Source organism: Canis lupus, chromosome 18 (genome assembly GCF_011100685.1).
Source record: "Canis lupus familiaris isolate Mischka breed German Shepherd chromosome 18, alternate assembly UU_Cfam_GSD_1.0, whole genome shotgun sequence".
Taxonomy (NCBI): Eukaryota; Metazoa; Chordata; class Mammalia; order Carnivora; family Canidae; genus Canis; species Canis lupus.
This window is the reverse complement of record NC_049239.1, coordinates 50,544,343-50,566,398: the sequence shown is the minus strand read 5'-3', so window position 1 is coordinate 50,566,398 and position 22,056 is coordinate 50,544,343. Positions and strand designations below refer to the sequence as shown.

The 22,056-nt window shown below is 58.5% G+C and overlaps 2 protein-coding genes across 6 annotated transcripts; both read left to right on the top strand.

The window, feature by feature from the left end:
- The first annotated feature begins 608 nt into the window (after positions 1-608).
- TBC1D10C (TBC1 domain family member 10C) lies at positions 609-6,770 on the top strand. Of its 5 annotated transcripts, none has more exons than XM_038563757.1 (10): positions 609-752; positions 1,039-1,217; positions 1,966-2,065; positions 2,261-2,368; positions 2,457-2,563; positions 2,765-2,879; positions 3,535-3,600; positions 3,720-3,909; positions 5,633-5,787; positions 6,084-6,770. In XM_038563757.1, exons 2-10 carry the CDS (start codon positions 1,066-1,068, stop codon positions 6,429-6,431), a joined length of 1,341 nt encoding a protein of 446 aa, XP_038419685.1. In that variant the 5' UTR covers positions 609-752; positions 1,039-1,065; the 3' UTR covers positions 6,432-6,770. The 5 variants fall into 5 exon arrangements, with proteins under 5 accessions (XP_038419685.1, XP_038419684.1, XP_038419686.1 ...); XM_038563756.1 differs by having other exon boundaries at positions 648-770; XM_038563758.1 differs by lacking the exon at positions 1,039-1,217 and having other exon boundaries at positions 731-770.
- Positions 6,771-11,725: 4,955 nt separating this feature from the next.
- CARNS1 (carnosine synthase 1) lies at positions 11,726-20,604 on the top strand. The gene is made up of 10 exons (XM_038563753.1): positions 11,726-11,818; positions 12,207-12,225; positions 13,546-13,843; positions 14,662-14,751; positions 15,001-15,488; positions 15,713-15,887; positions 15,980-16,065; positions 16,822-17,053; positions 17,148-17,422; positions 18,455-20,604. The coding sequence occupies exons 2-10, from the start codon at positions 12,223-12,225 to the stop codon at positions 19,679-19,681; spliced, it is 2,874 nt and encodes a 957-aa protein (XP_038419681.1). The 5' UTR covers positions 11,726-11,818; positions 12,207-12,222; the 3' UTR covers positions 19,682-20,604.
- The last annotated feature ends 1,452 nt before the right edge of the window (positions 20,605-22,056 follow it).

Sequence of the window (22,056 nt, the reverse complement as noted above, 5' to 3'; positions counted from 1 at the left end):
GGTCGAGTCTGGTCCCGCCCCCGAGGAGTTACCCGAGTCCAGTTCCGAGAATATGGGGCCGGAAGTGCTGTGGGAGTTGTTTGTCTCTGTCAGACGCTAACCCACCCCCTGGGCGGGAGCGTGGTATGAGCACATTAATAACCGATGCTCCAGACACTGCGGATCAAGTCCTCGAAGTGCAGAAAAGGAAACGGAGACTCAAGAGATAGCAGGGGGGTGGGTTGGTCCAAAACCCTGGCCTCACATTCACGGGGGGCCTCCACCTCCTGAGTCTCTGCGGCCCTCAAGGCAGCTGGCCAGACCCAGGCACCTGCCGCGGCGCTCTGAACCCATCTTGGTCCACGCTGTGCTGCACGCTGAACTAATTTTTGTAAGTTCCGTTATTGCCTGCTGAGTGCATAATAACGCTGCGTTAGGTATATATTCAAAGCATTACTTGTAAAGAGCAAATATTAAATAAACGAGAATTCTCACTGGAATCTTGAATTGTTTTAACCTCAAAACTGGAGGGGCCTGGCCTCTGTAACTCGGGTGGGTCCTGGACTGGTCACACCCTGCTCTGGAGCCCAAGCCTGCAGCCACCCAGCCCATGGGGAGGGTGGGAGGAGCCCACGGTCCTGGGGGCACTGGGGCAGGCCGGAAGAGCCTCAGAGAGGAAGAGGTGACCCCCCCACACACTTGGGAGGGGAGTGTGGGAGGGGCCCCCCAGCCGGTGGCTGAAGCTGCTGAGAAGGAGGAAGTGAGAGGAGGAGGTGAGGTGCAGCAGGGAGGTAAGCTGGCCTGGGGGGGCAGGGGCTGGGCCTGGGGACCAGCCTCTACACAGAGGTCTGGCTTTTCTGCCATTTCAAGGCTCACTCTCACCCTCACCCTCCCACCCCGATAAAAGAGGGGACAGAGGGGGCTTGGTGAGATGCCCTGAAGTCTGTGCCCTCTGAACCCTGCAGCCAGGTCCCCGGGCTGGGGACCGGCTGGATGGGAGCTCAGGCCCCAGGCTGGTCAGAAGCTGCCTCTCACACTGGCTTTCCCCACATCTTGCAGCCTGTGGTAGCTTGGGTCTGGGGCACCATGGCCCAGGCCCTGGGGGAGGACCTGGTACAACCTTTCGAGCTGCAGGATGACTCAAGCTCTTTGGGGTCCGACTCAGAGCTGAGTGGGCCTGGCCCATATCGCCAGGCTGATCGCTATGGCTTCATTGGGGGCAGCTCAGCAGAGCCAGGGTAAGTGGGGAAGGGATGAGGGGCAGTGGGGTGCTGGGAGTGAGGATGGGGGTTGAGGGCTGAATTCTAGAGACAGGCTCAACTCCTAGGGTCCTAGAGGGCCTGGGGACTCAGCCAGTGTCCCTACTCCTCATGTTCCAGGAGGAATCCTAAAGCTGGTAGGGCTGCGGCAAGAGTGTCCCTCATGTGTCTCTTTGACTCCCAATCTCCCAGCCTTTGCACCTATCCTTGGGGCCAGATATCCTTCTGCTTTTAATCCCTGCCATGATAATCCCAGAACCAAACCAAAGAACCCACACCTCTATCCCTACCATCTTCCTTTCCAGATATACAGACAGGAAAACAATTCCAGATAGGAGCTTGCCCAAGGTCACACGGCAGATCAGATAGAATCAGGTTCAAACTCAGGACTCCTAGCTTCTAGCCCTTGGCTCTGGCCACCTGCCTCTCTTATGAGTTGTCTGTGTTCCTGTCCTGGAGGACAGCCACCTGGCCCCTGCCCTCCCCCAACACACACCTACACACCCCCTTCAGCCTCTCCTGCTTCTGCCCACATCAGAGCCACATTTTCTCCTGTCCCTATGACAACCACTGGCAACTCCTGGGTGATAGGTTACCCCCCACCCGGGGCTCCCTAGAGATCCCCACAACCAGGAGCTGAGTTTACCCGGGTAGCATGGAAGGTGGCAGAGGTGGGCTCTGGGTGAGAGCCAGCCAACGCCTCGATGCCTGTGCCTTGTGCCCACAGGCCAGGTCACCCTCCTGCAGACCTTATCCGCCAGCGGGAGATGAAGTGGGTGGAGATGACCTCACACTGGGAGAAAACCATGTCTCGGCGGTACAAGAAGGTGAGGGGACAATGGGACTCTTCAGTCATCCCCCTTTGCCTCTGCCTATGCCCTGGCAAAATTTACCCATCCTGTGTCCCTACCCCCCCAAGTGACCCTTGTCCCATGACACATTGGAGCTTGGGATCCTCCAATAGGAGCAGGGCAGGCTGGTCTGGCTGATCTAATGGGGCCCTGGGGTGGGCCTCCCTGCAGGTCAAGATGCAGTGCCGGAAAGGCATCCCCTCAGCTCTCCGGGCCCGCTGCTGGCCCCTGTTGTGTGGAGCCCATGTATGTCAGAAGAACAGCCCTGGCACCTATCAGGTAATGCAGTTGACAGGGGTTCTGCTTCCCCTTTCTAGAGCCTCTGGCTGCTCTTAGCCCTCACAGAGAGCTTCCTGTCCACACACAGGAACTGGCCGAGGCCCCTGGAGACCCACAGTGGATGGAGACCATCAGCAGGGACCTACACCGCCAGTTCCCCCTACACGAAATGTTTGTGTCACCTCAGGGTCACGGGTAGGTGGCCAGTGACACCCAGGGACCTCCAGCCCCACAACCTCCAGGGCTTTCAGCCCAGACTCCTACCTCAGCCTCAGCTTATATCCTTACATCTCAGGGGATCCAGCGAGGCCCAGGGGGGCTGTGACCTGGGAAGAGGCCATCTTCGGGCAGGGAAGGGGTATCTGAACCAGCCCCTAATGGGGTCTTCTGGCACAGGCAGCAGGGGCTCCTGCAGGTCTTGAAAGCCTATACGCTGCATCGGCCGGAACAGGGCTACTGTCAGGCCCAGGGTCCCGTGGCTGCCGTGCTACTCATGCATCTGCCCCCAGAGGTGAGTGCCCTAGACCCTAACCAGGGACTTGAGACCCTGACACCTAAACCCAGTGATCCATGATCCTGACCTTAGGTACTTGAGGTCCTTGACCCACATCCTAGTGACCTACAGACCTAGTAATCCTGTGCTCCGGACCCATGACTCCTATCCCCAGGAACTCGGGACTCAGGGATCTGGGATCCTTGACTCCCAGATCCTGTCCTAGTCACCTAGGGCCTCATGACCATCAACTTCAGTGACTTTCAAGCCCAACGACCTTGACTCCAGGTCAAGGTCCCTTTGGCCCCTGCTCCCTGCCCCAGTGACCTAAGAATCTGGATGTCATCACCTCGACCTCAGGACTCCTGATTCTGAGCCCTGTGACCACGATCTCAATGACTCTAAGAGCTCAGGACTTGAACTTTAGGACCCTCCCAACCCTTGACCAGTGAGCCCCAACTCTGTGACCCTGAAATTCAACACCATGAACCCAATGACTTCCAAACTCCTAAACCAATTGATAGGCAGAGAGACTTTTGGTAAGAGCCTGAGTTTAGGCTCCAGAGTGACCTCAGAGGGCACCTATGCCCACTCCCGCGCTCTGTTCCCCTATCCTATGGTTCCTTCTGTGATCCCCTGGGTGTGGGCACTCATGGCGTGTGCCCCCACCCAGGAGGCCTTCTGGTGCCTGGTACAGATCTGCGAGGTCTACCTCCCCGGCTACTACGGGCCCCACATGGTGAGAGGAGGGGGGCGGAGGGCCCGGGGATGCACTGGGTGGGCAGGCAGGGGCCCTGGGAATGGAAAGGGGCAGAGCCTGGGATTGGGGAGTAGAGGCGCTGACGGACATGGCTGCAGGAGGCCGTGCAGCTGGATGCTGAGGTGTTCATGGCCCTGCTTCGGCGGCTGCTCCCTCGCGTGCACAAGCATCTGCAGCAGGTGGGCGTTGGGCCTCTGCTCTACCTGCCCGAATGGTTCCTGTGCCTCTTCGCCCGCTCCCTGCCTTTCCCCATCGTGCTGCGCGTCTGGGACGCCTTCCTCAGTGAGGGTGAGTGGCAGCTGGAGGGGAGGCGTGGCCAGCGCGGGGAGCCTGGGGGTGCACGGGCAGGGACGGAGCCTCCACTCGGCCCCACCTGCCCCTGCCAATCCCGGCTGGGGTGTGGGCGCCAGAGGGTGCCAGGGTGATGGTGTCAGCCGGGCTCTGGGGGGAACGGCCCAGCCCCTGCCTGCACATCACCAGGGTACTGACTGGTAGCTCCTGCCCCTGTGATGAGATTACCTGAGGGAAGGCAGACTCTGCCCAGTGGCAGGCTGGGGAGCCGAGGAAGCCCCTCCCCCCAGGTAGGGGGGCCCAGCTGAGGGGGCCAAGCAGTGGAGCTGTTCAGGGTCTGGGCTCAGTAAGCATGGCCAGTGGCAGGGACGGGGCTGGTGGGAGTGGAAGAGTGCTGGTCGCTGGAGCCCACAGGCACTAGGTGAGCCCTCAGGGTGCCAGGCACCGCTATAGACGCTGGGATCACCTGAGTCAACACCACTGCGGTCTGGTGGGGGTGGGGATGGGAGACAACAGGGACCAAATTAACAAGATATTTATAGGGGTGCCTGGCTGGCTCAGTGGTGGAGCATGTGATTCGATCTCTGGGTGGTGAGTTCAAGCCCCACTTTGGGCATAAAGCTTTAAAAAAAAAAGGGATATTTATAGATTGTCCTAAGTGTCACAAAGAAAATAAAACAAGCGATGAGACCATATTAGGGGAGCAGTGGGAGGAGAGTGCTGTTTTCAAGAAGCTTTTGGCCTCTCCATGGAGGAGACAAACTTGCAGGGCCCAGGTGGAGGTGGGAGAACCAGAGAGATTGATGTCCATAGGGTCCAGGCTATAGACTCCTTGGGGGTGTGGGCATGGAGAGAGATGAAACCAGAGAGGTCAGGCCGAGAGTAGGAGCATTCAGGGCAGAGCTGAGCTGGACTTTTTGGGACTTTGGGGCTCTGCCTTGGTACCCCCGTCAGTAACCCACCTGCCTTCTGATCTATCTGGGTTGTCTCGCAGTAACAACTAAAAAATGGTAGAAATCAATCAGTACGTCTATTGAGCTCCTGCTTTGTGCCCAGTTGGCTCCAGGCCCTATTAGGGGTCTGGCCACAGGTGTCCAGGCTGCTAGGTATGTGTCATCACCCCTCTAACCTCAGATCTCAAAGGCCAGGCAGGGCAAGCTGAGCCCCCTTTGCCCTCTCTGCCAAGGACAGGACAGGCAATGTCACAGGCTCCCATTTGTCATGATGATGACGTGAATGGCTGTTATCATCTCTTTACAAGCCACAGTTGTCACTAGGCCTCACTGGTCCTCAGACTTGAGACTGCCCGGAAAGGATTCTGAGGCTCCGGGAACAGCCCAAGGTCACACCCACGCATGGCTGTGAGCATGTGTGCCTGTGTGTGTGCACATGTGCACCATGCTGTTGGCTTAGGGGTGAAGAGCTCTAGTGAGAATCTCTCCAGAATGAGGTCTCCGATCTGAGCTGGAAAGCTCGTAAGGACAAGTTGCTGAAGCTCAGAGAGCAGGTGTAAGGAGTGGCTAGCCCAGGGTTCTTGGCAGGCTTCTCTGCCCGGAAGCGTCTGCGGCTGCAGACACTCGTCAGTGCCCCCACATTGCAACCCCACCGTCCAGCACTGCTCCTGGTCTAAGTAGCGGCTGCAGAGCTGCAGGAGGGTGGAAGGCGTCCGGCTGAGGTTAGGTTTAGGTACAGAGCATTGAGTGAGCCCCACGGCCTGCAGGTGTGAAGGTCCTGTTCCGCGTGGGGCTGACGCTGGTGCGCCTGGCGCTGGGCACCACAGAACAACGCCTGGCCTGCCCAGGGCTCCTGGAGACCCTCGGTGCGCTACGAGCCATCCCCCCAACCCAGCTGCAGGAGGAGGTCTTCATGTCCCAGGTGGGTGCCCCCTGCCTCCCTTCCACAATGGCCCAGCCCCTGCTGCTCAAGTGGGGAAATGGAGTCTCCCCGCAGAAGTCAGAATGAGAACCGGGGCTCAGTTCCTGTCCTCTGAGCAGCAGTGAATGTGAAAACCCCAGGCTTCAAGTAGTTTTCTATGGCGTAGTGAGTCTGGCTGTCAGCCCCTCAGCCCTCAGCCACTTCCTGGGGCTGCGTCCTGCCCGCCCTGTGGGGACCACATGGTTTCCTGCCCTTCCCCCAGTCTGGGCACACTCAGTACCAACCACTCCCCACAGGTGCACAGCATGGCCCTGTCTGAGCAGGACCTGCAGCGGGAGATCAGGGTCCAGCTGGCCCGGCTGCCTGAGTCGACGTCCGGGCCACCCCCCAGGCCTCAGGCTCGCCTGCCTGGGGCCCAAGCCATCTTTGAGGCCCAGCAGCTGGCAGGGGCACAGGGGAGTGCTAAGCCCGAGGTGCCTCGGATAGTGGTGCAGCCCCCAGAGGAGCCCAGGCCACCACGGCGCAAGCCCCAGACCCGAGGCAAGACTTTCCACGGGCTCCTGACTTGGTCCAGGGGTCCTCCTATTGAGGGCCCCCCCAGGTCTCATCGAGGCTCCACATCCTTCCTGGATACCCGATTCTGAAGGTTCCACTTCTGAGGATATTGTGGACTCGGTGTCCGCTAACCCCAGTTGCCTGATTGGCTGATGCCAGCCTCAAAGATGGCACTGCACTTTACTGCTGGGACTTGGCAACTCGGCTCCCTTCCCACGGACTGTCAGACACAAGGATGAAGGAAGGTCACAGAGTGTGGTTTCAGGGCCCCAGGCCTGCCCTTCACCCGCGGAGCTGCCCTGGTACCCGGGCCCTTGCAAGCATGGGAGCTGGCATGGAAGGAGTGTGGGGCTAGGGGCACCTGGCAGGGCTAGGGGACCCCAAAGGGCTCCTGGGGAGGCCTAGAATAAAGTCTGAACAAAACCCTAGATGGAGTTGGATTGACTGCTCTCCACCCCCAACTCTAGACCAGCTGCCCCTTCCCCTGCTCCCTCACCCCCTCACCTTGCCTCTCCTGGTCCAGCCCAAATTCCCACAGGATACACCGAGGCTGCCCATTGGCTGCTGAAAGCTGTTTACCAGCAACAGGAGCCAATGGTAAGCCACCTCGCCCAGCCTCTTGGGTCCAGGTAAGGCTCTGGCGTTGGTGGGAGGAAGGTTCCCCAGCTGGATGCTGGGCCCAGGGGTGGGGCTCTATCTCCTATTCTTCCCTTCCTCCTGGATTGGTTCAGGACCCACAAGGGTAGGGGGGACTCTAACCCCAGTCTGCTCCCCACCCATGGCCTTGGGCTGTTCCTCTAGAGTCAGCCAAGCGGGAACAAAAGCCTCTTGTGCCAGGACAAAAGGAGAAAGCCCCCACAGGCCCTTACCCACTCCCAGAGCCTCAGTACACCCCTGGGGATTCCCACCGTGGAAACTCTCTCCCACACTTGATAATTGCCCCCGTGGGTGCCCAGGGTGCCTGAGACATGAGCCATCACTAGGACAACAGGGCTGGCTCCCATGCAGCCTGGAATGGGTGCCTTGCCTCCCTGGGGGCCCTCCCCTGCAGGGTGGGGGATGGCCAGGCATGGCAGGACCCTGGAGTCCTGGGAGAAGGCATCTGGACTCCCACCTAGGTGGTGGAGTATACCCACAGCCTCACTAGGGAAAGGGGGAAGGGAGTGCTCAGCCCAAGAGCCCTGTAAGGGGCAGAGCCACTAGGGTGCAGGGCTCTGTAACAAGTGCACAACCCCTTAGCCTTGGGCATCAAATGCTGTCTTAGGAAGGTAGGATGGGGGGACCTACCCCTGGAGTCTGCTCATAAACTCCCTGCCCTCCAAGGGCTCAGCTCTTCTGTTCGGAGGGTGGGGAAGCAGGAAAGCAGCAGCCCCTGTCATGAGGCTGGGAGCTGGGCCATGGTGACAGTGGGTCCCCCTGGTTATAGACCCTAGGGGCAAATGGTCTCCAGCAGGACTTCTCCAGCTAGGGAGGAATCAATGCCTTTTCTGCTCAGGGAAGCATTTTCTGGGCTGGTGCCATTATCAAACATCTATGTGGGGAACCGGAGTAGGGTAGGATGTGGGGGTGTCAGACCAGAAGAGAGTTAGCTCCCCTCACGTAAACACTTTTCTGCACACACTGTCCTCACAAGATTATGCTAGCCGCTACAGCACTTGTGTGCTAGTTGGGAAAAGACACCTCTCCTCCAGGCACATGCAGCCCTATGTGGCAGAGGGGAAGTGACCACTCACCTGAGTGCCTTTGTGAAGTGAGCAACCTGCACAACCATCCTCAGTAAACCTGGCAGCCCCAGCTCCTGACAAACCTGCTTAGAAGGCAAACCTGCTCCGGAAAGCCAAGCCATGTATCTGACAGCACTCAGCCTGCAGGGACTGAAGCTGGAATGGCACCCAGAGATGTCCATTGGTCTGGGTCAGCCCAGGGGACAGCAGTGGGGACCAAGGAAAGAAGTGGAAGGACAGGGGCCCCTGGCTGGCTTAATTGGAAGAACATGGGACTTCTGATCTTGGGGTTGTGAGTTTGAGTCCCATGTTTGGTAAACAGGTTACTTAAAAATAAATAAAAAAAATTTTAAAAGTGGAAAGGCAGATGGATCCCACCTCGGTTGTGGGGCCCATGGTCTCCATCTTGCACTGCCACTCACCCCAGAGCTTCCCCATCCCCACACTGTCCAGAAGCCAGACTCCGACTCCCTGCGAAGTCCCTGCATAGGAAATGTCCTCTCGCTCTCTGTGATTGATTTTTCTCCTACGGATAATGAGATAAGAGCTCCCCCCACCCACCCCCCCGCCATGCGCAGCCCCAAGATCGTTTTATCAGTCACATTATTCTGAGGATGATTGTTCACTTGCTCTGGGCTACAGCCGGCACATGGTCCCTCCTCACCCCACCACTAGCTGGCTAGAGACAGAGCAGAACTGCTCTGCCAGACTGCTTGCCCCAAGCCCCAGACCCTGCCATTCCTTCCTGCAACCACAAGGCAAACGCCATGAGAGCTGGTGCCCGGCCAGGACCCTCCGGAACTGGGCACAGGACCACACTGCCCTCTGTGCACGTGTGTATAAACTCTGGCAGATGGAAGACCCCAGCTCCACCTCTCACCAGCAGTGTGACCTTGGGTGAGTCATATCACTTCTCCGAGGCTCACTTTGCTCATTGGTAAAAGGCAGAGAGAATCACAACTGCTACCTCCCAGGGTGAAGAGAGAGACAGCACATAAAGCCCTCCCGCACAGCCCCTGGGACAGAGCCAGGAAACTTGACACACAGCAGGGGAGCTTATCTTCTCCAGAGGCCCCCTGCCTTGCCACACCTGGGCTGAAATTTGCATCATAATCCCCATTTGAGGATGAAAAAGCTGAGTCTGCAGTGGTGGCATGGCTTGTGTTAAAAACAAGAGGTTTAGGGATATCTGGGTGGCTCAGCGGTTGAGCATCTGCCTTCAGCTTCGGGAGTGATCCCGGGGATCGAGTCCCAACGTCGGGCTCATTGGGGTCCCTGTGAGGAGCCTGCTTCTCTCTCTGCCTGTGTCTCTGCCTCTCTCTCTGGGTCTCTCATGAATAAATAGATAAATAAATCTTAAGAAAAAAAAAAAAAAACAAGAGGTTTAAGATGGAATTGGTTATGTTAAGCCCCACATTGCCAAACCGAGACTCCGTTCTCAGAGAACTAGAACTTTTTTCTTTCTTTTTTTAAAGTAGGCTCCATGCCCAGTGAGGAACCCAATACAGGGCTCGATCCCATGACCCTGAGATTGAAACCCAACCTGAGATTAAGAGCCAGACTTTTGGGGTGCCTAGGTGGCTCAGTCGGTTGAACGCCTGACTCTTGATAATCAGCTCAGGTCCTGATCTCAGGGTCATGGGATCAAGCCCGGCATCCGGCTCCCCCTCAGCACAGTCTCCTAGAGATCACCACCCGCCCCCTCTGCCACCATGCTTGTACACACATGCGTGCGAGCTCTCTCTCAAATAAATAAATAAAATCTTAAAAAAAAAAAACCTAAAAAACAAAACAGAGTTGGACTGAGCCACCCAGGCGCCCCCAGAAATGCAATCTTAAACTAGGATCAGGAATCACCTATCAGCACTAGTTAGGTTGTCTGATAGATCTCTGCCATCCCCTAAAGGAAAGCAACCTTGCAAAATCCAACTCACTTTTTGCCCAGTACAACCTCCTTGTCCTTGCTCCCTTCTGCTTAGAAGTCTTTCATTCTGCACAGCTCCTCGCAGCTCCTTTCTTATTTGCTAGATAGGATGCTGTCCAATATATGAATCGTTGACTAAAGCCAATAAAATATTTAAAATTTACTCAGTTGCATTTCAGCTTTTAACTCTTGTTAGGTGCCAAAGCTCTTGTTTCTTGATAACATCCGTGCCTCATCCCTGCTCCCACCAGTGGGATTGCAGCGGAGCTCAGTCTACCCATACATCAGGAGAACGGACTTCTCAAGTGGCCACACCTAATTCCAGAGAGGGCACAGAGCAGCCAGCCCTGGGAAGCTGTGCGGGGAATGTGGGCTGAGCTGGGCAGACTCTGGATGAATCATTACTCCCCTCTGAGTGCCTTCAGTGGTAAACAGAAGTGGGTCCTCTGTATACCCAAAGCTGCTCCCGCAAGTGCCATGGGCCCCTCAGTTCTCTCCCCCAGCCCAGGAGGCTCTCAAGGACACCCAGGAAGTCTCTGGCTCTGAGACAGGCAGGGAGAAAGTGTGGGTTTGAGGCTGGAAGGTGGTGGAATTGTAACAACAGCCTACATGTGGTGGGTGCATGCAGGACCCTGTGCTTATCCTCCCCACAGCCCTGTGAGATGGAAACTAGCCTTATTTTAGGCAGGAGGAAAGTGAGATTCAGATCAGAAAGGAAAGGTGCCCAGGTCCTATGGCTGGAGGTAAGATGGACACCCACCTACTGTGACACTCGAGGAAAGGGTGTGAGTCTCTGAATTTGTGGCCGAGAGCCAGGTCTCTTGCAGTGTTTTTCTGTGGGTGCTGGAGTGAGCACACCTGAGTGGAAGGTTGTGTGTCTTGGGGAGACTGGGTGTAACTACTGGTATCCAGCAGACTCAAGTGTTGATGGGCAAGGGAGATCCCATACATACTCCCTTTCCTGGGCTCAGATCCACCAGAACTCCACAGCTTGGGCAACCCCTTCCTTCTTGGCCCCTTGCAGGGCAGAGGGTATCCCAGGAAACTGGGATTGCCCTTATGGGGTCTTCTTACCAATTGGTTCCCACTCTGGTGGTGGTGGGGGCCCAGGAGTGGTGAGGCAGGAACCCCATGGGTGTCCAGGGACCCCTGCCCAACCTGGCCTTTCTGGGAGAGTCTGCCATAGGGCAGAGTGCTTGCCCATGGCTGAGACTGACTCCCGCAGGTTGGGTATTCTAGGGAGCTCAGGACTCCATCCAGGCGCAGGACTCCAGACTGTGTACCTCCACTGCTCTCCTGGCCACCCCACCCCCAAAGGCCAAGGACAGCCCTGCCATGGTCTCTGCCCTCGACAGCCCTGCCCCGCTCCCCTCCCCTCTCTCCCCTCCATCCCTCTTCCATTCTGGACTTGCTCTCACTCCGTCTCTGCCTCTCTGTCTCTCTTCCTCCTCTTCTCTGTGTCTCTCCGTGTTTCTCTTTCCCCGTCTGGGCTCTGTCTTTTCCTCACCACAGCCCAGCGTCGTGACCCTCTGCTCCCCGAAGCCTTCCTGCCCTCCTTCCCTGGACCCATCCTGGAGCCCCGGAGGCGGACTGGGCGGCCGCGCTGGACGGGAGCGACCCGGCAGCCGGAGGGGGGTTGCTGGCTGGGGCCCCGCGCCGCCCCCGCCCCGCACTGGGCATGCCCCGGTCGCTTCTATATAAAGCGGCGCCACCCGCGCCCCGCTGTGCCGCCGCCACCGCTGCCACCGCAGCCACCGCTGCCACCGCGCCGCCGTCGCTCTGCTCCACGCCTGCCCGCCTGCCCCACCGAGCCGCTGCCGCCCTCCAGGTACCCGGGCTCCTCCTGCCCGCCCCCGGGGGAGAGCCAGGCAGGGGGGCTGCGGGAGTGGGGGCCGCAGGGATCCAGCGCGCCCCCGGCTGGAAGGGCGGGGTGCTGGGACCTGTCCAGCGCTGCCTGGCGCAAGCCGATGCCTGAGCTCTGGGCAGCGGGGTGCGCGGGGTCAGGACCCCTAGGGTCCCGGCAGAAATCCCACTGCCTCCTTGGAGTGGGGGTGGGGCAGTCTTGGACATCTGTCAGGGACAGGACACCGGCGCCCTGGGGGCCACCTCTCCACCCCAGAGTCTTAGGGGCTGGGGTGGAGAGGTGGGGTACAGGCCCAGCTGCCCTGACTTCCTCCTTTGTCTCTCTCCCTCTATCTCTGCCATCAATCTCTCAGCCACTCCACCTGTAAGATGGTGAGTCTTTTCTGCTCCTTCCCCCCAAAAAGCCCAAGCCCCTGGCCAGAGGGAGAGCCCAGAGGGCAGTGTTTGGCCCCCCAAAACCCCACCCTGGGGGCTCCCCTGTGCAGACAGCTCAGACCTGTGATCACCCGCACGCACTCGGTTGGCTCCCCGCTCACTGTACCATGGGACAGCTAGCTACTGTGTGCCAGACGCTTCATCTGTCCGTCGGCCCTGGAGAACAGCACTGTTGGTTGCCTTTGGCATTCATTCATTCTGCAACATTTATTGAGCTCCTACTATGCATCTGACACCATTCTAGGTTTGGGGACATAGCAGTGAATGTGCAGTCTGGGCTCTTGGGAAACATACCTTCTTCTTTTTGGAATACCTTCTAAGAGAAGGCACAAGGCTCCGAATTTGGAACTGCTTAGTCTGGATTCGAGCCCAGGTCTCAGGCGCAGACCTGTCCTCCTCGCCACAGCACACTGTCTCCCCAGGAATGAAGCCTAAGCCTCATCAGCATCCTGGGGTGGTGCCAGGCCCCCACAAGGCCCAAAGAAACCTCCTAACTTACCCAAGGTAGCCTAGCCTGTCCCCTGGAGGACAGGCTCACCTCTGCCCCACCTGTGTTTATAGTGAGTCTCTGAGCAGCCAGCCTCATGTGGACATCAGCCAGCCTCAGAGAGGGGCAGAGGTGTAAAATTTCATCCAAAGAAAGCATTTCCATGACTCAGAACATCTGAAAAAAGGGCACCAGCTCTTTCCCTACCAATACCCAGGACCGGGCCAAGCACATAGTAGGTCCTCAAGGCCTACTTGGCTGGCAGCAGAACAGATTCATCTACACATTTAGGTCTCAGCAGAGCTCCATGATGGTGGTAGATAGGTTACCAAGGCCAGAGAAATGAGCAGCTCAAGCGTGATTGCTTGGTTCATTCATTCATCTGTTCTCAATCAACATTTATTGAGCAGCTATGACATGCCAGACACTGTTTTAAGTGCCAGAGTTGCTTCCATGCACAAAACAGACCAAAACCCAAAACCTCTGGTCCTGGAAACCAAGCTAGGGCAGGCCTTGGCAAGGGATGGGGGAGAGTGGTCCAGCCAGCAGCATGTCACTTTCTACCCCCATCCCCTGGAGCATGGCACCTATGGTTTACAAAGCACCCCTACCTACATGTTCTTGGTGACTGGCCCTTTATCCCCTAATCCAACTCCATCCTCTCCTGGCTCCTAGGATAGCGTCTTCCCTGAACATAACCCAAGGTTAGGGATGTAGAGGGGCTTATACCCTTGGGTGATTTAATGTGCCCTTTGCCCACTCTGCCCAAGACCTACCGCTTCTGCCCATCTCAGCTCTCCCTGGATGCACTGGGTCCCGAGTGGGACTGCCCCCTGGGGTCCAAGGACCTGGAGGAAGAGGAGGGCCCATGGGGAGGAGGCTCTGGCCTGCCACCCCCAGGTTGCTTCCCTGGCACCTGGCGCCACGATGTAGGCCTGGACTGCAAAGGCTCCCTTGAGGGGGCGGAGGCCCGGGCCTGGACCGTCTACTACTACAGCCTCCTGCAGAGCTGTCTGCAGCAAGCTGGCCTTCCGGAGACCCAGGACCGCAGCCATGTGCCCCGTACAGGTGCCCAAGGGCTCCGTGGAGGAGGTGGGGCTCTCTGTAGGGGGAGGGAGGGAGACGCCCTCTGCCCATCCCGCCTCCCATCCCTGTCAAGGTCAGCCCCTTCCCCCAGGCTCTGGCTGGATCTGAAGCCAGGGAGGCAAGGCCAGTCAACTTCAGGCAGGCAAGCATTGTTTCAAAGGGCACCTGGCACCAGTAGTCAGAGATCAAGGCTTCCCTCCTGTCCCCAGGAGACCCAGCCATGGGATTTGTAAGCCATGTTCTTCGGAGCCTTAGCTTCTATAGAACTGTCTTGGGGGCTGCTGTGGAAGCAGCTAACAGTTGGGACCCAGAACTCCTCCCCTGCTTTATCTGTTTTATTCTATTTATTTATTTTTATATCTGTTTTATATATTAGGTGGCCACAAAGGTTTTGTGTAGACAGAGGGTTCACAGCTAGAATATATGAACATCACAGACTGGGAAAATGAGGCACAGGGACACCCCCCCCCTCCCCACTGCTGCACTGCACGGGGGCCACAGGTCACAGAGAAAGTTCAGTGTCAGAGCCCAGGCTAGAACCCAGGTCTCCAGTTAGCCAGGCTCTAGTATGTTCCAGGCTAGCTGCAGAGAGGAGGGAACCAGCCTCACGAGGCGGGATGGGCAAGCAGCTTTCCTTTCCCTTTCCAGCGTCTTCTCTGTCCTTTCTACCCTTGTCATCCCACATTGGGAAGGATCTGGGAGCCCCAGAGGGAGGGGCTATGTGGCAGAGAAGGGGAGGTAGAAAGATAGCAGGGGGAGCCCCTGTTGAGCTTGGCAATGTTCTCCCCACCCCACTGCAGGCTGCCCTGGTGCGGAGGTGACCTTATGCATTCTGGGCTCCCCCAGTACCTTTCTGTCTGTGCTGCTGGAGGGTGGGGTCCAGAGCCCGGGTGAGTATGTGCCCAGGTTCCCCCACCCGCTCCTACAGAAAGGGCAGCCCTGCCCTGGCCCGGCCACATCCCAAAATACCCACTGACCCTGGCAACTGCCTGCATTCCACTGGGCCAGCTGCCATGCTCTGAGTGGGGGTGGGTTCTGGGAGCAACTGCCCCCTACTACCAAGGGGCCTGGTCTGAAGGTGGAGGACATGGGGGCATTAAGCCTTCCCTGGCCAGCAACCCTCCTCCCTCTGCCCACAGGAAACATGCTCCTTTGCCTGTCCCCTGCTTGGCTGACAAAGGTGCCAGCACCTGGACAGCCGGGTGAGGCGATCCTGCTGGTCTCTAAGGCTGTGAGCTTCCATCCAGGGGGCCTGACATTCTTGGATGACTTTGTCCCCCCACGCCGAGCCACCTACTTCCTGGCGGGCCTGGGGCCGGGACCTGGCAGGGGTCGAGAGGCAGCTGAACTTGCCCGTGACCTGACCTGCCCCACAGGAGCCTCGGCTGAGCTGGCGAGGCTCTTGGAGGACAGGCTGCTGACAAGGCGACTGCTGGCTCAGCAGGGTAGTGTGGCTGTGCCAGCTACCCTGGCTTTCACCTATAAGCCACCAGCACTGCTGCGGGGAGGGGATGCCAGCCCAGGACTACGGCTGGTGGAGCTGAGCGGCAAAGAAGGCCAGGAGACGCTGGTGAAGGAGGAAGTTGGGGCCTTTCTGCACTCTGAGGCCCTGGGGGATGCCCTGCAGGTAACAGGCTCCTGCCTGCGAGGTCTTTGCGGATGCCAGCAGGATGGGACCCATGGATGGTTACCTAGTCCTGCTGGGAAGTTGTCCCCAACTTTGGGCCCTACTGCTGGAGTATCTCTCCGTGGCAATCCCCTCCCTTCTTACCTCAGTTTACACATTGGATCTTATGGTACCCCATGGGTACATGGGGTGGTAAGGAGGCTCCCTCCCCCTCTCTGTTGCAGGTGGCTGTGAAGCTCAGTGGCTGGCGCTGGCGGGGGCAGCAGGCACTGCGTCTGTACCCACGAGTAGAGCTGGGGACAGTGGTCGACACCGTGCTGGCGCTGCTAGAGAAACTGGAAGAGGAAGAGAGTGTCCTGGTGGAGGCTGTGTGCCCACCTGCCCGGCTGCCCTTCCCAGGTGAGAGCCACCAGGGCCAGCCAGGAGCGAGGAGCTTGGCTCAGCCTCCTGACTGCCCTCTGCTGGGCTCAGGCCTCACTGTTCTTCCCCAGGCAGTCCCCCACCTGGCCCCGGGCTGGCTGTGCGGATCTGTGCTGTGGTATGTCGCACACAGGGTGACAAGCCCCTGCTGAGCAAGGTGAGCGTGGCTTGGGTTCAGCTCCTCACCCTGCTGCCATACCCCAGCCCTGAGCTGCTGAGGGTCTCAGGGCAGACAGAAGACATAATATTTGGGGAAAATCTTGGTCCCCTACGAGGACTCCTGGGTCTGACGCTTGGTTTCCCTCCCTCTCCATCCTTCCTGCCTCAGGAGCTCTGCCTGGTACTCCACACTGGGTACCAGGGCCCAGGGCTGAATCCTCTTTCCAGGGAGCTCTTGCCCACAGAAGAGGCTGACCCAGGGTCCCTGAACTTCCAGTGTCTGGAGTCCTTTAGGAGGGGCCTCCAAGCTGGGGAATCCAAGGCAGCTTGAGGACCCTCCTGGGAACACAGCTCTGAGCCAACCTGAGAGAGAGTCTCTCAAACCTGCCCTCATGGAGGTCTAGGGTGGGCCACACCAGGGTGGCAGAGCCCCCCCCCGCAGGAGCTAGAAGCAAGCATGCTTGGAGCCTTCAGGGAGCAGAGACCCCAGCTGGGCCTGGAAGCCTGCATAGAATCCCCTCAGGGTCTAAAGGACCAGGTGGGCAGTGGCAGGGGAAGTGGTTTGTGCCGTGTAAGTCATTGTGCAGTGTAAGTCACAGTGGAGGACTGAGCTGCTTGAATGTCCCCCGGGAGGTCCGACCTGGATCTCGGCACTAGGGTAGGTGTGCAGGGGCGGGGGTGGTGGTGTTGGGGGGGGGTGTTAGTCCGGGGAAGGCTCCTCCTGGGCCAACACCCTCAGCCAGATCCTGCTCAGGTGGTGTGCAGCGTGGGCCGTGAGGACCGGCCTCTGCGGCACCAGAGCGCCTTGCCACAGACGCTGGAGATGGCACTGGCCTGGTGCGGCCTGGGTGAGACAGCGCAGGTGGCGGTCGTGCGGCAGCGCGTCAAGGCGGCGGCCGAGGCCGCGCTGGCCGCCGTGCTGGCCCTGGAGGCCGGCCTGAGCTCTGAGCAGCGCGGCGGGCGCCGGGCCCGCACCGACTTCCTCGGTGAGCGTGGACGACCCGGGCCGGGCCGGGGGGCAGTGGGGCGGAGGGAGGCCGGGGGGCAGCCGCGCTGAGCCCGCGCCCCCCGCCGGCCCAGGCGTGGACTTCGCGCTGACGGTGGCAGGCCGCACGCTGACCCCCGTGGCCCTGGAGCTGAACGGCTGCCTGTGTCTGGAGGCGTGCGGCGCGCTCGAGGGGCTGTGGGCCGCGCGGTCGGCTGCGGCGGAGGAGGCGGCGGCCGCGCCGCTCGTGGAGACCATGCTGCGGAGCTCGGCGCGCTACCTCATGGAGGGCAAGCAGCTGCTGCTAATCGGCGCGGGCGGCGTCAGCAAGAAGTTCGTGTGGGAGGCAGCGCGAGACTACGGGCTCAAGGTGGGCGGGGCGGGGCGCGGGGCGGGGCGCGGGGCGGGGCGCGGGGCGGGGCGCGGCGCGGGGCGGGGCGGGGCGGGGCGCGGGGCGCGGCGCGGGGCGCGGCGCGGGGCGCGGCGCGGGGCGGGCCCGAAGTCCCCGCCTGAGTATTGGAGGGCTTGGGGCGGGGCCAGCACCGCTGGGGGCGGAGCCTGCGCTGGGCGTGCCCGCTGAGGGCTCTGGAGTCCCGGAGGAGGGGTGGGGCCGCCGCCCAGCCATGTCAGAACTGTGAGCTCTTTTTTGGCTCTCTGCCGGAATTCCATCCCAGCCAGGTGAAATAAGCCCACCGGGAAGGCCCTAATCTACCACAGTGACCTCCTCTCCCCTCTTCCACAGTACAGCCCCCTCTTGGGAATCCTCCCCTCCAGCCATTCCTATGCCTCTTCACTCTGTTTTGCACATTGTGTTCTCCACTTGGAACTGGGACTCCTCATGCTGCCAAAGTGTAATAGGGCTGACTGCTGCCCTCTCCTGTCTCTTCAGGAGCAGCCTCTGCCCTGGGTACCAGCTGCTTGGTGTCAGTGTTCACCCAGCGGCCAGTGAGATTTGGGGCACAGAGCCCCACTAGATTGCTCTGTGGGCACCTCCAGGGTCAGAACTCCTAGGTGTATGACGACCAAGAGCATGATGCCCAAAGACACGAGACCAACTGTGCCAAACCCCATCCCTGGTAGTTTCCCTAGAATGAGCCCACCAGCCCTGCCAACCCAGATCACACTCTTTCCCTCTGCCGCTGTCTTTCCTCTGGCTGAGACTTACTCAGCTCCCAGCCTAAGCATTGCCCCTTGAGGCTGCCTTCCCTCCCCTCCAGGCTGGGTTAGGTGTGTCCGCTCTGTACCCTCCATTTAGTCAATCATCAACAAATATGTTTTGAACACCTAGAACTGGTAGATCTGTCTCTCCTGAGGGCCAAAACCATGTTCTAGGCCCCATCCAATCTCCCCAGCATCCAGCACAGGCTGACCTGGGTATGTTGTCCTCTGGTGGTTTCTGCAGTTGCACCTGGTGGAGTCAGACCCCAACCACTTTGCATCCCAGCTGGTGCACACTTTCATCCACTTTGATGTGACGGAGCACCGGAGGGATGAAGAGAATGCACGGTTGCTGGCAGAACTGGTGCGGGCACGTGGCCTGCAGCTAGATGGCTGCTTCTCCTACTGGGATGACTGCCTAGTGCTCACGGCCTTGCTCTGCCAGGAGCTGGGTCTGCCCTGCAGCCCACCAGCTGCCATGCGCTTGGCCAAGCAGAAGAGTTGCACCCAGCTGCACCTGTTGCGCTGCCATGGCCCACCCTGGCCTGCACCCTCCCTCCACGCTGTGCCCTGTTGCCCACTGGAGAGTGAAGCTGATGTGGAGAAGGCCGTCCATCAGGTGCCCCTGCCAGGTGTCATGAAGCTGGAATTTGGGGCAGGTGCAGTGGGTGTGCGGCTGGTGGAGGATGCACCACAGTGCCACGAACATTTTTCCCGGATCTCTCGTGACCTGCAGGGTGAAGCTGACCACCCTGGCATTGGGCTGGGCTGGGGCAATGCCATGCTGCTGATGGAGTTTGTTGAGGGCACCGAGCATGATGTGGACCTGGTGTTGTTTGGTGGGCGACTGTTGGCTGCCTTCGTCTCCGACAATGGCCCCACAAGGCTGCCTGGCTTCACTGAGACGGCAGCCTGCATGCCCACGGGGCTGGCAGCAGAGCAGGAGGCACAGCTGGTGCAGGCAGCCTTCCGCTGTTGCCTGGGCTGTGGGCTGCTGGATGGGGTCTTCAATGTGGAGCTCAAGCTGACTGCGGCGGGGCCGAAACTCATTGAGATCAATCCCCGCATGGGTGGCTTCTACCTGAGAGACTGGATCCTGGAGCTCTATGGTGTGGACCTACTGCTGGCTGCAGCTATGGTGGCCTGCGGCCTGCGGCCTGCCTTGCCTATGCGCCCACGTGCCCGTGGCCACCTGGTGGGTGTCATGTGCCTATTGTCCCAGCACCTGCAGGTGCTGAGTTCTACCGCCAGCCGTGAGAGCCTGCAGGCTCTTCATGACCAGGGCCTAGTGCGCTTCAATTTGCTGGAGGAGGTCCTGGTGCCAGGTGAATATGAGGAGCCCTACTGCAGTGTGGCCTGCACTGGGTCCAGCCTGGCTGAGGCTCGTCTCCGCCTGCTGGGCCTCTGCCAGGGTCTGGGTATTGATGGGCCCCACTACCCTGTTGCCTACTTCCTGTCCCACTTCAAATAGTGCCTCTTTTCTTGTAGCCCTGCCCCAACCTTGGCCTGGCTCACTCCAAGGCCTCAGGTCTGTTCCAGAGTGGCAGGGCCATTTGACATTAAGGCCTCCTGGGCTTGAGGGCCACTAAAGAAAGCATCTGGGGGGCCACTGGCCTCTCTTGATCTCTATCCAGCCCAAAGATCCCAGTCCTGCCCCCAAGACTCTAGCCATGGAGAAGCAACAACAGCTGCACACATGCATACACCTCCGGGTTGGTGGGAGTGGGCCCAGACTTAGCTCATCTTTGTCATCCTTCCAGGTCTGTCTCTCTTCCTGCAGCCTACAGGAGGAGAGATGCTGGGTGGCCCCTGGCCTTGGCCAAATCCCACAAAAGCCTGAGACTAAACGCCCTGTCCTCTTACCCTCACCCCTCATTTAGCAAATTCTGGTATATTTCTAAAGCCTGCTGACAGCTTTTGGCAGTGCCCTGCCTGCCTTACTTGGCCTGAGCAGTAGAAGCAGGTAACTTGGGGTCAGCAGGAACCATTTCCTCTCCAGGCAGACACTATTACCCCAGTCTGCAGATGAGGAAACAGGCTCAGAGAGGAACAACCCCTGCCTCGGGGTCATACCACAGTAGCTGGACGGTCAAGGGACAAGACACAAGGTCCAGGTTTCCATTTTTACTAAGTCTTAAGTGCCCACTCACCTTCTAAACCCCACTCACCTCCCTGCCCTCATTCATATGTGGCCTTCAGATGAGTGAAGCACACACCTTCTCCATCAAGCTTTGGTGCTTTGACCTCTGGCATAACTAACTAGCCTTGGCAGAGGAGAGTCTACACTCCCTAGTTCAGGGGAGACTGCTTCAGTAACTGCCTCTGTGCAGCACAAGAGCTGTGGCTAGCTCCACAAGCATGCCTCTCCAAATAAAGGCTTATGAACTAATTAAAGGTCTGGCATCTGGTTCTTGTGACTTAGACAACACCTTTCAGGCTCAGCTAGATGGGAGTTGGGGAAGGGAAGAGGGAGAGGTGGTTAGGAGATACCTATAGCATCTGGAGCTAAGAATAAAATGCCATACTGACCAGGCCTCTGTGTTGACTGTGAGCAGAGGCCTGCCATGGTCACCCACAACGGGACCTGAACCTCAGGGTCTCTGGAGGGTGGGATTACAACAGAGGGCCACATCCAACCAAATAACTCTCCTCCAGCCTGAAGACTCCTGAGTTCTGCCCATCTGAGTTCATTTTTAGCCTCCCCATCCAACTAGAATGCACATTTGGACAGCCTCCAACGTCAGATCTCATCCAAGACCTAGTGTGGCCCAAACTCACCCCTATAGAGCCCCATTCAACAAGAATCCATGCCCAAATCGAGAGTCACAGAATAGGTTTGGTGTATTCATTCATTCATTCATTCATTACTTTAATGAAGTTTTATTAAGTGTCTATTCTGTACCAAGCAGCAAAATTATTGAATGTACTTAAATTGGCAATGGAGCAAACTCCAGCACAAACCCGTATTTACGGGTGGATCAATGAGACCCAACACCTTTCTGGCAAGAACCAGGTAAAAAAGTCCAGCCGTGACCTGAGCGTGGAGCAATCACCCGGTAAATGCTCTGACTTGGAGAATCCTTGAAACAGGTGTCACGTTAGGGAGACTGTGATGCAGCCGCCTCTCTTTCACGGGCGAACAGAGAGATGCGACCTGCCTTTTGCCACCCAGCCAGCGCCCAACCACCCAGCCAGCACACGGCTTGAACAGGGATGCGAATTAAATTTGCACCCATACCTGGGCAGCCCTGGTGACTCAGTGGTTTAGTGCCGCCTTCAGCCTTGGGTGTGATCCTGGGGACCCGGGTTCGAGTACCATGTCGGGCTCCCTGGATAGAGCCTGCTTCCCCCTCTGCCCGTGTCTCTGCCCCCCCCCCCGTCTGTCATGAATAAATAAATAAATAAATAAATAAATAAATAAATAAATAATGATAGACACAGAGAGAGAGAGAGAGAGAGGCAGAGACACAGGCAGAGGGAGAAGCAGGCTCCATGCCGGGAGCCCGACCCGGGACTCGATCCTGGGACTCCGGGATCGCACCCCGGGCCAAAGGCAGGCGCTAAATTGCTGAGCCACCCAGGGATCCCCTAAATAAAATCTTTAAAAAAAATAATAAATTTACACCCATACCTGCATGTACTTCTGCCCCATCCAAACTCAAACTCTCCCTACAACCAAGATAAGCGCTTTCCAGGCCGCCCTTGTCCGGCGCCGCCCCCAGGAAGCAATGCTGGGAACACCGAGGGTTCTGCATTAGAGCGTTAAGCCGGAACTACAGTTCCCGAGAGGCTTTGCGCCGGACGCCATTTTTTTCTCCCGGCCAGACTAAGCGGCCTGCTGGAAGG